Source organism: Petaurus breviceps, unplaced genomic scaffold (assembly GCF_028583685.1).
Source record: "Petaurus breviceps papuanus isolate PSGF00001 unplaced genomic scaffold, PetGlider_PUasm1.0 90897, whole genome shotgun sequence".
Taxonomy (NCBI): domain Eukaryota; kingdom Metazoa; phylum Chordata; class Mammalia; order Diprotodontia; family Petauridae; genus Petaurus; species Petaurus breviceps.
The window spans coordinates 4,883,091-4,899,538 of NW_027187374.1; the positions used below are offsets into that span (position 1 = coordinate 4,883,091).

The window sequence follows — 16,448 nt, forward strand, 5'->3', positions numbered from 1 at the left end:
CCCTTGTAAGCAGGAAAATGCAAATCAAAACAATACTCTTTCACATCTTATATGTGATTTTCCCCCCAAACCAGAAAAAAAGCACAAAAATTTTAAGTTGAATATTGGTGAGGCTGCAAGGAAAAGGGATTCTAAAATTCTGCTATGAGAGAACTATAACAATGTTCAATGACATTGTAAATGTGGAGCAGTGATTCCATTCCTATGTCTTTCTCTTTTTTAGGGCAACTGGGGTTAAGTGACTTGCCCAAGGTCACCCGGCTAGTAAGTGTCAATTGTCTGAGGCCGGATTTGAACTCAGGTCCTCCTGACTCCAGAGCCAGTGCTCTATTCACTGAGCCACCTAGCCACGCCTCCTATATCTTTCTCATGTAAGCAAAAAAGGGACATAACTATACTAGAATATCTATAATTGCTTTATTTATAACAGAAAAAGAAAAAAAATGGGCATACCCTATATATCTGGAGACAAAATAATGGATGGGAAATGACAGAATAAATTGTTATATTTATGCAATGAAATATCATCACTGTAAAAATATAAATAAAAAGAAATAGGGATAGACATATGAAGTGACACAAGATCAACAGAACCAGAAGATGTATATTATAACCACATATATATATATTTACATAACAATGTATACACACATACATGATTATAGCCAATTTGTGTGTGTATTTATGGTGTTTACATAAGATGTGAACGCAAAGATAAAGGTAATGAAGCTTCAGAAGAATTCAGAAGGTAGCACAGAACATGTATATTTTTTGTTTGTTGGTTATCTTAATTTGTTTGATTTTACTTTGCTAAAATAAAAAGTATGGATAGTATAATCATATCCCCCCCACACTTACTGAACATGTACCTAGAAAATGGTTGAACAGGGACAGCTACGTGGCATAGTGAATAGAGCACTGATTCTGGAGTCAGGAGGACCCAAGTTCAAATCTGGCCTCAGACACTTAACACTTACTAGCTGTGTGACCTTGGGCAAGTCACTTAATTCCAATTGCCCTGCCTTCCCTTCTTCAAAGAGGCAAAGAAAAAAAAAAGAAAATGGCTGAAAAAATTGTGGCAAATGAATGTAATGAAACATTTGTAGCAACAGTTATGAAAGACAATTTCAGAGATTCTTGGACAGTATGAAATGATTCAGAGTGAAGTGAACAGAAACAGGAGAACAAATGATAGAAAGACAACACTTTGAAGGCAAACAACTTTGAAAGATTGATCAATTCAATGACCAATCATATCTTCAGAGGACCTATGATAAAGAATATATATCGCAGAGAAGTGATAGACACAAGTTGTACAACGAGACATACATTTTCAACATGGTTGCTGTTTTGCTTGACTAAGTTTATTTTTTACAAGAGCTTCTTCTCCTTTTTTCTCTCATTTTAAATTGGAGATGGGGAAGGAAGTAACAATAGTGGTAGCAAGAAAGAGGGCCATAGTCACATATTTTGAAAGAAAAAAGCTCAGACAATTTTGAAAGAAAGAGATGGCGTTTTATAACTTTTAAAAAGTGTTATAAAAATGGTCACAATTTCACATAGAATCCTCTAGTTTGCCTGTATGTATATACTCTGTTTAAATTCAGAATAACTTTTAAGATAAAAAAAAAGATGTCTATGCTTTTACATATTTCCATGCTGGCTTATATATATCATACTTATCTTTTTAAAATTGTTCTATTATATTTCAGTTATATTACTATAGGATTAGATGATCATAATTATATGCAAATTTCCTTCAATGGTGCAAAATGCCAACTCATCCATAATTTTTTACCCTGTGATTCTTGTCCTATATATTTATATATGTCATATATAAAATATATATATATAGATAGATAAAATTTCCCATAGGTATTCATTCTATTTCCTCTGTAACTTTTTTACAATTTGAATACTAGGGGACTCAAGCCATCCATATATTACTCTACCTTCTCACTATACAACTACCCATCTACATTTTCAGTCATATATTTTCTCAATTATATTCATTATGCCAGTTTTTGTGCCTCATTTAGAAATGTGCTTCAACCTACTTGCACTATTAAGCATCTCTGGGTCATCAACAAATTAGATTTTTTCAGAAATTATGATGTTTTAAGATCTGCAGCCATGCAGAATCACTGAGAAAACATTTGTGCTTTTTAAAGATTTTTAGGAAGCATCAGAGAGTAAGTAGCTTAGGATTACAAAACAAATTCAATACGCAAATATATGTGTTCAATACATGAATTCATACTACTTCCCTCAAACAACCCAGCAAGCTTTCATTTAACTCTGGATCCAATGTTTGTTCACCTGTAGCGCCCATCCTTGATATCTGTACTGACATACTAATACAGTAAACTGGCTAGCCAATTTCATGTAATAATTTGTACAATATGCATATTTCATCCACTTTAATTCTTCCTACACAGATTGTTAGCTTTTTTGAATAACTACGGATCTGATTTAAGAAGCAATATGATGTTCCAAACCTAAATGCAATTATCTATAAACACGAACATCTTGAAGACTTCAACACTATAAAGAATCCTTCTATTTGGATCTTGTATAGAATCATCCTCTATGTAAATACCAAGCTTCTACTGAGCATCTACCTTCTGATTTATGGCATCAAATTCTACTAAACAGAATTATTCCTACAGTTGTATTTGTAAAGCAACTTTGTATGATTAAGAGATCTGCTGAAGGGCAGCCTTAAAGGCTGAATTTGGTTCTATCTTGTCAAATGGAAATGAAATCAATAAAAGATAAGCACAACAGGATTTTATATTCTCTGAACCATCCAGTTAACTTGTATGCAAGGACACCAGACAAATAATTAAACTAATTCAGCAAGTTCCCTTGTTTGTCTTTGCCAAAAGAACCACTTTTCCACTTATTTAAAACTCCCTGCTGTCTTTTTGAATATCAACAGCATGGTGCTGGGCAAACAGTAAGCTTAATAAATGTTTGTTGATTGATTCATGTGGATTAAATCTTCTAATGTTATCTTGGATATGTTATATTATCTTGGATAATGTTATATTGGATAAAGATCTCATATCTAGCTAATAATTTATTTATTTATTTGGTATTATTTTTTAAATTTATTTTTTTGGTTGCTAATTTATAAAACTGATCTCTTTCTGACTCTCTGCCACCATCACTGATAAAAGATTAAAAAAGAAATTTTCTATTTTTTCTGTGTCCCAGGCTGTCCTGGTCAATGATTTTACCATTTACTCATGATTAACCTCTCTACAATTAGCTAGGTTGCTCTTTAGATAGCAGACTCAGCAACTAGTAATATCCTTGGAAATATTTCTGAGATTGTCAAAGCTGCTAAAACTTAGCACTCCTTTTACATAACCTTCGAGAGTCACCTTTACCCCACAATGAAGTGCTGTAGTAGTATTATGAGGAATAATTATGAGATATTATAAAGAAGAGCAGTATTGAAGTTAGTGGATGTGGGATTATCATCCTGCCAATGATATTCCTTATGTATGTGACTTTTGGCACATCTCGCTGGGCTTTAATTTTTGCACCTATAAATGAGGCAGTTGGTCTCTTTCAGCTCTAAATCAGTGGTAATATGAGCTATTAGACATGTAGGCCATTTTAAGTTTTTATTGTTGAAAGCAACAGTGGCTTAGATAGTAGATAGAGGTTAGTTTTGGAATCACTTAATTTCTCAGTGCCTAATCTAAATTATAGATGAGTTGCCAAACTGTTATCAGCAGAAGGATTTTCCATGCTAAGAGTTTATTACTATGATTAAATCATGGATGGGTGTAGACCCTTCCCCAAATTATGACATGATATATGAACAGTAGAAGCTCATAAAGATTTCTGTTGAATGCATATTTATTAAAACTCACCTCTTGGTCAACCTTTTGGTTATCAGCTGGTGATTTAATCCATTCAATGTGTAGTGGTTCTTGGTCTTCTGCGGCAATTGTAAATTTGCAAGGCAAATGAACTATTTCCCCCTTGGCTTTTTCAAACATCCCTTCAGTAGTGGTTATAGTCACACTTCTGGTCATGTCTAAAAAATATAATTGTGTATAGATTAAGCATCTTTTAATTGTGTACTTTGTTAAAATATCTGGTACATTGTGGAAAGGTATTCAGTCTTTAATAGAAACTAAAAAACATCTTAAACTGTCACAATTTTGCTGAAACAGAATTGAATGATAGTCTTTATGGCCTGCATGCCTCTATTCTATACAATCAAGTTTAAACTTTCTGTATTGCTGTCCAAGTGGGATGACCATACTTCTATTAAAATGTCTTGTCACATTAAATCATATACTGTTTTAGCAATTTGGTCCTAAGAACAGTTTTACAGAGTCTATAAATGTCATTCATACAATGAACACTCAATGTTTATTAATGGACTGATTTTAAACTAATTTTAACATCCTTTTCAGCCAAAGGCTTTATAATGCTTAAGTATATATGGTATACTTAAAGAAAATATTGCTAAACAATAGATTTTGCTGACATAATTCTTTTTTTTTTTTTAAAGCAACCGGGGGGTTAAGTAACTTGCTCAAGGTTACATGGCCAGTTATTTCTGGGTGTGGTGCTAAGTATCTGCGCCCAGATTTGATCCCCAGGTCATCCCCACACTGGAGCTGGTGCTCTTACTCACTGAGCCACCTGGCCGCCCCTAAGCAATTGGGGTTAAGTAACTTGCTCAAGGTTACATGGCCAGTTATTTCTGGGTGGGTGCTAAGTGTCTGAGCCCGGATTCTATCCCCAGGTCGTCCCAACACTGGAGCCAGTGCTCTTACTCGCTGTGCTACCTGGCTGCCCCTCTGACATAATTCTTAAAGGAAAAAAATGCATCAAAATGTACACTTAAAAAAAAGTAAGGCACTCATCATAAGAATACTATTGCTCTACAAACACACACACACACACACACACACACACACAAAACTAGCCATGTGACCTTGGGCAAGTTACTTAACCCCAACTGCCCTCCAAAAAGAAAAAAAAAAGAATACTATTGTATTGTAAATTCAGATAAAAATGTGAAAAAAGATATCTTCCCAATTTTCCATCATTGTTTTCCCTTTGAAAATTCATAATGTAATATTAGTTTCATTTTAAAAGTTTGTTAATTCTGGAGGCTCCAGAATGCACAGTGGAAAGTGGAGGCAGATCTGGAATGGGATACAAAGAAGTCGGGTTGAAGGAATAAGAATGCGGGAAGTTGAGGCTGGGGAAGGGGATGTTTTTGAGCAGTCAGGGGTTCAGTATCACGGGGATGGGGAGTGTAGAAAAGGGTGGTAGTATGTTAACCACTGGGAATGAGTCCAGGTTTAGTAACAGTCAGGTTTGCTATAGGTAATTATAAGGTTCAAGGCTGATGATCTGTGTCAGCACATACCTCAGTTGCCTGACCTGTCCTGTTGTTAATTGGGGGCAAGCCTAGCCTCATTGCCCAGGTGAGAAACCTGGCAAGTATAGGAGCCAGGAAGTGGTTTATCCAAACATTTATTTTCCAGAATGCAATCATTTTTCATAAGATACACACACAAAAACACACACACATATACACACACAGGGCAAGTAAGAAAAACAGGCAAAGGGCTATACTGTAAATATGAACTTTATGGCACTTTGTCTATCTCAGGTCTTTAGACTGCTCAGTGCTTGTTTTATAAAGAGAATATATTCAAGTTTAGGCTTTTAACTGGAGATAGAATATCTAATAAGTCTTGTACCTTCACTGAGGAATACTTGTTCCTTTCTATTATCTTGCCACTTAGCATTAGGAACTAGTAATCATTATGCTCCAGGTAAGAAATGGTTCCAAACTATTTTCTGAAGCTTTGTTTCCTTCTTGATACTTCTATATTAAGTCTAGTTTTACTTCAACCCCCTCCAGTGGATAGTGAAAGGATTTAAAGAACAACTGATAGAGTTGTGTTGTCACCATCCAAGGGAAAAACTAAACCACACTATCTCCAAAGACAGAGTAAAAGGTGGTACTGAAGAGACCAGGATAGCTGAAAAACATCTGGAGTCAAGAAGTGGCATGTAGTCAGCACAGAACTACCCTCTCCATATACAATTCCTGTCCTTATTCATTTTTCCCTCTGAGGGGGTATTTATGGGAAAATGAACTCCAGTTTTATGAGGGGCTGGTCTGTTATTATTTTTATTACTATGATATTTCATTACAAGTTTTTTCTTTGAACTAAGGGTCCTTTTGTATGACTAAACAAAGTAGGAGCCTAAGCTTTGGGGTGGAGAGGGTTCTGGCTCCCAAGTACCTGGGATAGCTTCCTGAAGTCCAAGAAAGGGCATGAGGGTGGGGTGGGGAGATGGTGTGCAGGTATGGACTTGGGGAAAAGAAGACTGATGAAACCAGGAATAATTAATCATCACAAAAATAAACACCATCTCCAAAGTAAATTTATTCACTATACACATGGCATGGCCACACTGGTTTAACAGTCATTTTCCTATTATTTTTGAGACTGCTCCCCACTGTGGGTACTATGATATCAACTAGAGGTAGCAGCATTAAGGATTATTTAATGCTATGTGAAAACTAAAAGCAATGTTCACTTTGTGGTGAGCAATGTGGTAATATGAATGCCCAGATAGAGATCAGTCTGGGAAGGGAAAAGTCTGAGAAGATAATTGAGTGTTGAAGTGAGGACAGGAGAGATAGGTATCTGCTAATTCAGGGTGTGATTAAATCTGCTTAGCAAACCTGGACAGTACTGGCCACATATTAAAGTGCCCAACATTTCCTCACATCTTTAGTAGAAGACTTTTTTTCTAATAGATGTGTTATGCAAATACTGTGTAGTTTAGCTTGTTCCTCCATTTACTGAAAACAAATAAATAGGGCTCCTGATTTAGGAAAGACCCTAGAAACTTGGAAATATTACAGGGTGAAGATAATATGTCACTTATCTTCCACTACAGTTTATATGTAATTCTATTATTCATATCTGTATTTGACAATGTCCCTGTAGAACAAGGTCACCAAGTGTTGCTAGGCTACAGAATAACATGTTGCTAGGATACTGTAACTGTATATTACTGGAGCTAATATTCTGATCTAGAGACAAAAGACAATTCAACTATATAGAAATTTTTAACATTCCAGGCTTACAACTATTTCTACCATAAGTAATTTTAGTTATTACTCTATTTTAATTCTGTACATCTTACAATGAATAAAAATATTGGAGAAATGTATCTACTTTGTCTGCAAATAGCTTCAAGGTATTTGCTATCTTTCAAAAATAAATAACAAAAAAAGAATGAACAATATAACATTAGCTTAGAAGCCTTCAGCATTTTAATCAGTCATTTCAGCTTCAGATCAGAAATAATGAACAAGCACTAGTAGTATTGAGATCAGAGAAAAAGGGGAAAAGATCGTGTGCATACAAAAATATTTATAATAGCTATTGCTGTTCAGTGGGTGAAAATATTACAGCACATGGATATGATATTATACCTCAAAAAATAAAGGGACAGTTTTGAGAAACCTGGGAATGCTTTTACATAGTCACAATACTGTGAAAAAAAAATCACTTTGAAAAGATTTTAAGAATTCTAACTTCAGAGGGCTGATGATGAAAGATGCTACCTACCTCCTAACAGCAGAGCTAAAAGGCATAAGTCTGGAATCAGATGTACATTTGAAAGTATGAAAAAATATATGGATTTGTTTTCCTTGATTATACTCATGTTACAAATAGTTTTTCTTTTTCTTTTTTAAATTTGGAAGAGGATGGGTGATAGTGATGGTCTTGCCCCCACAAAAATGATAAATGAAGCATTTTATAACATGTATGAAAGAGAACAAAGGGAAATTCAGGAAGAAAACAGAAAAAGCAAGACAGCTTTGAATGTAATGTGTTAAATTACATACTTTTTGAAGAGCAAGCTGTATGCAACAGATTCATGGTTTTACATAATCCTATTTTTTTTCTGTTCTGCTTTGAATATGAAAATGTTCTCATTTTTACAGGGATCATTACATTTTGAATTTGAAAATAAGAAAAATTAAAAAAAAGAAATTTTATACAATGAAGTCAGAAGATCAAAGTAGGTTCTGCTATTTATTTACTTTGGTGGCTGCACACTTTGTCCACATTAAAAAAAGTCAAGAACTTCTCCTGAGTGTCATCTCTCACATTTGCCACTTGAATAGATTGCCTCCTCTTCTTATCATGTGTTTCCTTGATAACCATTTTTATTCTTGTTTTTGCAGTTCTCAATTGGTTATACTTTGTAGCCTATTCATGCCAATTATGTACTTCTCCACCACCATCTATGTGACTGTCACCTTTAAGCTTTTGGAAACTATGGTGGTATTAAAAAGATGTTTGAAAAAAAAAGATGTCTGTCCCATATATATATGCACACACCAATGGACAGATACTATAGATTTTCCATCTAAATGCATGTTGATATATAGGGAATAGTTTTATGCCCCACTTTTTTTTGTTGTTGTTATCAGAGGGTCACTATGGATATTTGTTATATCTTTCAAGGGATTTTGAATGATTTTGATGCACATGTTCTTGGAAAAGTGTGAATCAAATGCTCTTTCACTGTCAAAAAACAATAAACACAATAGGCTCTTATATAATCTATATCTCTCAAACTCAATACAAAAAAGGTGACTACATGTTTCCCAATGTACAGTTGTTGATTTTTACCTGTCACAGTTTTTTTTAATACCTTTGGCATCTTTCTTTCTTTGCAAGATACCTTGCACGTAAATTTCTCTTAAATATAAAGGGAAAAACGAACCTGTAAATTGCAATACTACAAGAAGAAGAAAGGGGAGAAAAAGAGACAAAAAAGAGAGACAGAGACATACACAGAGTGACAGAAAAACATGTATTCATAGACAGAAAGAAGCAGAAATAGGTATGATGTAAAAATATCACATACTTCATGACATACTTTTCTTTTTAAAAAACAGACAATTACCAAACTGCTGATGTTTGTCGTCTTATCACTAATGAAGCCCAGGATAAAAGGAAAACATATTTTGGTTAGTTCTTGAATGAAAATTTGTGTAGAGCATTGATAAATGGTTGAAAGATCTTTCCATTATGTTCTTAGAATAATTGTGGCTAGGTAGGGACTGCATTGGAGTGTGATATAAAACTTTGGGAGTGAAATCACAGAAGCACAAAATTTCAGTGCTAGAATAGGCATATGGGGCTATCTTGTCCAGTTGGTACCTCACTGAAAATCTCTTCTACACTAACAGACCAAGTGGTTTTCTGGCCATATTTTCATATATTTTTTTGATGGCTCTAAAATTTAACTTTATGTCAGACTTAAATGAACATCTTCGTAAATTGGACCCATTAAGAAGTGGTCACTCTTCCATATGACAATCGTTCAAAAGCCAAAGTGACGTTAGCTCACATTCTCCCTCAAATTCTAGTCCCAAATTTTATCTTCTCTTCTCTAGACTAAACATAACCAATTCCTTCAGATGACTCATCTATAGCACAGACTCATTCTGGAAGCCCTCCTCTGGATGATATGGGAGTTTTTGATGCTGTTCCTTAATGTGGCACCCAAAACTAAACATAATAATCCAGATGTGGTCTGACCAAGGCAGACAGAATATAGTGTGACTACCACCTCCCCAGTCATCTCATATCAAATTGTTGACTCATGCCAAGCTTCGAGTCCACTAAAACTCCCAAGAGATCTTTTTCAAAACAATTGCTAACTGCCCATCCTTCTCCCAACCCCCATCTAATATTTGTGGTACTATTTCAAACCCTCAAGTATAAGGCTACAATTATCCCTATTTAATTTATTCTTATTAAATTTGGCCCAGTGATAGTCACACAATTTTTTAATTGAAAGGGACCTAAGCAGCCATCTAATCCAATCCATGCACAAAAAAGAAGCCTGAGTACAACATACCTGAAAAGTAGACACTTAACCTTCTATTAAGATGTACGGATACCTGTTAGAAAGTTGTTTCTAGACAACAAGCCTAAATTTGCCACTTTGTAACTTTTCTATTCTATTTTTCTATCCTTACTTATTGCTCCTGGTTCTGTTGTTTGGATCCAGTAAAACCAAGCTCTCTTTTCACACGTAGCCTCATTCTGTCACACAAGAGCCTTCACCAGACCAAATATCCTCAGTACCTTCAATGAGACAACCAAATGATCAACCATTTATTAAGCACTATGTAAGTAAGATTCCTTGCTCCTGAGGGCTTCCCATTTTATTGGACAAGAAAACATGCATGTGAATATAAGTATGCACACACACACACACACACACACACACACACACACACACAACAAATACACAGTAATTTTAAGGGGAAAGGCACTTGTAGCTGGGGGTAGTGGAAGAAGCTTGACTAGCTTGTCTGAGCAATTTGTTTGCTGTCTCCCTCATTAGACTGTGAGTTACTGGCAGTCAAGGACAGATTCTAGTATATAGGAGGCACTTAATAAATATTTAAACAAGGTGAAAGAAAAGAGCAAGTCTCCACCCAGTTGGAAGAGTGAGGTCCACTTACTCCCATTTCCCATCAGTTACACTGCTTTTGGATTTCTTCAGAACTCTCCATCATGCCTTCCCTTCCTCAGGTAATTCTTTATTGGGAAATCTAATCATGCTGGAAGACTGAATCTGCTTGGTACTCACATCTCATCAGTACCCTCTGCTCTTCTGATTGGCTTCTGTGATGTAGAGGGTCATGGCCCCCAAGGTCTCTATTGAGAGAAAGAAGTCAGCATAGTGTTTCGCCCTACTTCCCGCAAGCTACACTGCTTTTGGACGTCTCTGGAACTCCAACACTGCCCCTACCAGATACCTTCTTCCTCCTCCTCTATAACCCTAACTCAGCCTTCTCAGCTTTTTTTTTGCGCAATATTTTCCTCCATTAAAGGAGGGATCTGTTTTTATTTGTATTTCTATCCCCAGTAGTAAGTATTGGCACAGGGTACCTGCTAAATAAATGTTCACTGATTGATTGGTTGATCATTCCCTTGATCTGGACTCAATATCCTGACTTAAGAAAATTAAGAGTTTCTATGGCAACCTGCACCCAAAAAATGGTTAGAGCTGAAGCAGTCTTTAAAAGAAAAATTACATCACTGAAAACATACAGGAACAAAATCAAAAAGAGAATTAGTGAAGTAAATATATATTTTTTAAAATTGGAAACTAAACAAATGAAAATAAGCATAAAAAGGGAAATTTTGAGAATCAGGAATAGGCAAACTGGAAACCAAATTACAGAAACCCAAATACAGAACTACTGTATTTTGAAAAACAAAACTACTAGTTGCCTCCTTGAAAAGACTAAAAAATTTTTTTTAATTTAGTCAAATTGATTAGGAATATTCTTTCAAATATCTAATTAATAATAAATAACCATACTATGCAAATTTTCTTTTTTTAAATTTTTTGGTCTTTATTAATTTGTTTGTTTACTTTTAGTTTACAAGATTCAGTTCCATAATTCCTTGAGTTTCAAATTTTCTCCCCCCCTCTCCCCTGTGGCATACAATCAAGTATAGAATCTGCAAATACTTTCACATTAGACATTAGTCAGGTTATAAAGAAGGATTTACACAAATTATTTTAAAAAACTGAGGAAGCATTTTACCAAACTCCTTGAGACAAATATAGTCCTAACAGCAAAGTAGATACAGTCAAAGCAAGACACACCCATAAGCAGGGAGTCTAAACATAAACCAGCTGCCAACAACCAAGGTGTTCTTCCTAGTATGAGCCAGAACCGATACCAAACCTTGACCTACACCCCAGGTCCAAACTCCTGGCTCCCTGCCTTCAACACTTGCTCATGGATAAAAACCCCATTAAAACTCACCCCGCTTCATCTGTGTTAGCACCTAACTATCCAGGACCCCAGGAGATAGTTTCCTTCATTTTCTGAGAGTATCTTTGCCTTCACTTTCTTGGTCCAGTCTCATCTTGCACTGTCCCCCTAAAGTCAGACTGCAAATCTCAGCATCCTCACCTTTATCTCAGTTTTCTGACTTAGGGAATGTAAAATGAAAGGGACAAATCAGGAACGTCATGCCTTAATAGAGGACTCCCTTCCTTCCCCCAATAGCAGGGCTGTAAATGTAGGAGCCTTACCCTGAACCTCATGGCACCTTGGACGTTTTCCCCTGGCAACATAAGTTATCTGCTAATGGAAATTGCCAATTTACTCTTTACTGGAATGTAGTATTTCAAAACTTTACCATTCAATATTAAGACACAGGGATTCAAGGATAGTTCAAAGTTAGGAAAATAATCAACATGTAATAATATTAAAACCAAAAATATCCAAACCTCAACTCACATGATTTTCTCCAACAGATGCAAAAAGTCTGATAATGTACATCATTTATTTGTGCCAAAAATCTTAAAGTATGGGTAAAGTTTTCTTATCCCAAAGAGTATTAATCCCAAGTAAAATAATAATCAAAATGCAATATGAATACCCTAGAATCTTTGCTAAATAAGAAATAGCATAAAACAAGATGTCCACTCTCCCTGTTATTATTTGAAATATCTTGAAACAGCAAAAAGATGAGAAAGAAATTAGAAGCATAAAGATAGGCAAAAGAGACAACTGTCCTTCTTGATGATGCTATCTGATGATAGCTTCCTTAGAAAATCCTAGGCAATCAGCAAAGATAGTGATTGAGATAATAGCCTTACAGAGACACCTGTGTCTATGGGAATAGTTAGTGGGTATCTGAGAGGCAGGACTCCAACAAAAGTCTTTCTTGACTCTAAGTCTAATACTTTTTCTACTGATAGAATTCTTGATAGAAATATAGAAGGGGAAAAGGCTAATTTTTACAGATTATTTTCTATAGTGGATCACACTGTCATGACACAGCTAATTAAGAGGAAACAATGCAAGATCCCACTGCCATTCTAACTTTTTAATTACAAAAAAGAAAATTCACATTTCCCCTGGTAGACCAAAACTCAATTTCAAATCCTCTCCCATTAACTCCTTTGAAGATCATAAAGTAGGATATAGTTCCAGAACTATCCTGCAACACTGCCATTCAGTCTGCCCACTCTACATCTGCTGATCTGCAGATCAAGATATCTCCACCCTAGGGACTCCATGAAGTCTCTCTGCTCCTTTCTGGTCTTTTTGTCTCCCCTCATTATATTGTAAACTCCTTGAGGGTAAGGACTGTTTTTCTTTTTATCACTTGTATCCCCAGTGCTTAGTACAGTGACGGGCAAATAGTAGGTGCTTAATAAGTGTTGACTGGATTGGATTTTTGGATTGAATTGGATTTCTCAGTCATTTAGCTCATGCCATTCTAGTATTAATGAGGAAGGAGATCACTAGGTTAGTTGCTTCTTTCAATAAGCAAAAAGTAACAAAAATAAAAGAAAGATGGGTTGTACTTGTTCCTCTTCAGAAATATCACCCATGTCCACAGGTATGAGATAATTCTCTCCCACTCATATAGTAGACACTTCTGGAGGTGTAAACAGCTTATGTCTGATCTGAGGAGAGATCTGCAAAAGTAAAAGTCCTCTTTCTCTCATCAAGTAATTCATATAGACAGTGCCACAGCAGCAGTTGAGATCCTTGAGATTTCCTCATAAATTTGTTTGAATTAATGTAATAAGAATTGCTTGAGTTCGAGATGAAAGGTTCTGGTGTTTGTAGTGACAGCAACTTATTTTATCCTTGTTCTGCTTGTCTCCTACATCCTGCAGTAGGTCCGCATCTGAGACTTTTCTTCTAACACTGGGATCATTTCTTCCTTTAGGTCGTTTCTAGGTCATGACAGAGCCTGTTCTTTTTCTTAATATTTTGGATTTCTTGCAGGGCCTGTGTAATATAATGCCAAGGAAAGGCAACTTCCCAAGGTTCAGAATACCAGCCTAGGTGCTCTCCATTTTATTCAGTGACCAACCAAGAACAGAGAAGATCAAAACATGACATCATTCCAAATACAGCATTTACTAAATGTGATTAAATACTCTCCAAGGACTACCCCACCTCAGGACCTTCCAATCATTCAATCAATTACAAAGTCTCTGTTCTAAATACTTCTCCACCCCTAGGCTATACCTTAATTAAGTCCACCACAAAGCCCCTCTTCTCAAATGGAGATTAGTTTCCAAACATAAGGTCAAAAGTTCCCCACCCCTGAATCACAATTGAATCTACCCCAGAGTTACATCAAGTTTAAACACAGCACTTAATACCCAAATGGAGGTCTTTTCTTCATCTTGACACTGAGGCAAGTTCTCAGCAATCTTAGTTCCTGGGGAGACAAGGCTTAGCAAGGCCATAAGATACATTGCCAATCCCTTCATGAATATATCCTCTGTCTGTAGAACAGTCCTAGAACCCCTGAACACATTAGCAAAGCCCTCTCCCAGGATTTCTGTAAACATACAACAAGAAAATCCTTCTTCAGGGCTTCTGAACCAACAGAAAGGCCCCCAGACCCCTGCAACAACAGCACTGTCCTTCACCAGTGGACAGTATTCACTCTGTCTGCAGGACAGTCTCCAGACCCCTGCAACAACAGCACTGTCCTTCACCAGTGGACAGTATTCATTCTCTGTGTGCAGGACAGTCTCGGGGCTTCTTAGTGAACAGCCAGGTTCCAGGACTTCTTCAACAAAAGGACTGTCTTTCACCAGTGGACAAATCTGGCAAAACAACATCAAAACAGACAAAGTACCAGCAAAACAGCCATGTCTCCTCAGTCCTTGGCAGCTCAGAGGGGCAGGTCTCAAAAGTCCAGGGCAATTCAAAGCGGCTACCAGCAATTCTCTTAGTCTCTCTCTCTCTCCACGAGGTGCTGCTTCCAAAAAGATCTTCCGCCTCTCTCTTATCTCTCCAAATCTACGTCACCAGCTCCTCCCAGTTCAGGACTTTCTTTTCACATCAAAAAGTCCATCCCACAGGTGGGATTAACAAGCTCTGGGTTTTAACACAATCAATTTGAAAACCAAGCCAATACAGGGGAATCTTTATGTTCCATTACTATCACAGCCTGACATTCCCATCTGGAACATCTCATTATTTTCATTATCTAGTTCTACATGCCTGCATGGGTCCTTTTCTTGGTCACTCAGAAATGCACTTACTTTTTGAAACTTTTCTTCAAATATTTCTCAGCATATTCACTTGTTCTGCCCACAACATAGCCTCTCTATCCAAGAAATCTTTTCCTTAAGCATTACCTTCTGAGCAGGTTTTAAATTTCAGATTTGCCTGAAGTTTTCTCCTATAATATTCAGAAGCCCCATCTATGGGTGAGCCTCATGCTCCAGGTATATCAAGTAAGATATTCGGAATAACTTTTGAACCTGTGTGTTTGACGGATATGCTGAGTCCCTCAGGAGTCTGCAAATGGTAGTGTTGATGTTGCTCCTTGGTAATAGTCAGTTTCTTTTTTCTTTGAGGTTTTTTTCTCCTGTTTTCCTTGAAGTGGGTTTAAAAGATCTTGAATGGGAGATGTACTTCCACTAAAGGCAGGAGAAAAGCATGGAATAACTTCACTGGCAAAAAACAGTGTCTGTAGTCAATGGTCACTAGGCCTGTAAGACAGCCCTGACAAATGATGCAGGTGAGCACAAGCTAGAGATTTTGGATAATCTCTTTTGAAGTCATGATCCTCTGACAGTCTTCTAGAATGCTTCCCCTTTAGTAACTTTGATCCGGTAGGAAGCACAGTTCTAATCAGGAACCTCTTGAACATTTCTTTATGATAATGAAATGAACACCGAGACTGAACAGAGACAGAGACTAGATAAAGCCAATTCAGGGAGCATTTATTAGCCGGCCGGCGGCAGACTCAGGAGCTAGGCTCTGTGAGCTGCCCTGAGCCATGGTCAAGGCAGGGTATAGAAAGGCAAAAACCACAAGCTTATCTAAGTGTGCAGGGTACAAAAAAAGCTGCAGCTGGGGTCAGATACAAAGAGTGTCACACTTATCTGGCTCAACAGTAGGGTTGGTCAAGTTCAAGATGGTCTTTGGGACCCCTGGCTAGGCACGTACAAGTTCAGGAGGATTTCAGTAATTTTCCAAACTTGTTACATACAGGGGCTTAGTATATGAGGCCATGGGCATTTCAATAATGATAAAACAACAAAATCCAAGAGACAATAGATAGGGGAATTCCATTCAAAGTAACAACAAAATGCTTAAGTAATCAATGTTGGAAAGGCTGTGGAAAGAGAGGAAAACTAAGGCATTGTTGCTGTACCTTGTAAACTGGTACAGGCATTCAGGAAAGGAATTTGGAATTATCAAATCAAGTAATTAGCCCAATAATCAGAGGATTCCACAGAGAGGCATATTTTCTAAAGAGATAACTGATAGGAAGGTTCCATATACAGCAATTTATTTATAGCATTTTTTTTTAGCAAAGAACTGGAAAAAAACGTAG

The 16,448-nt window shown here is 36.6% G+C and overlaps 1 protein-coding gene across 1 annotated transcript in view; it reads right to left on the reverse strand.

The window, feature by feature from the left end:
- CXADR (CXADR Ig-like cell adhesion molecule) overlaps positions 1 to 16,448 on the reverse strand; it is a 54,698-nt gene that overhangs the window by 25,102 nt on the left and 13,148 nt on the right. The window contains exon 2 of the mRNA XM_069074893.1: positions 3,888 to 4,054. Coding sequence (XP_068930994.1) covers positions 3,888 to 4,054 — 167 coding nt within the window. The remainder of the gene's footprint in view (positions 1 to 3,887; positions 4,055 to 16,448) is intronic.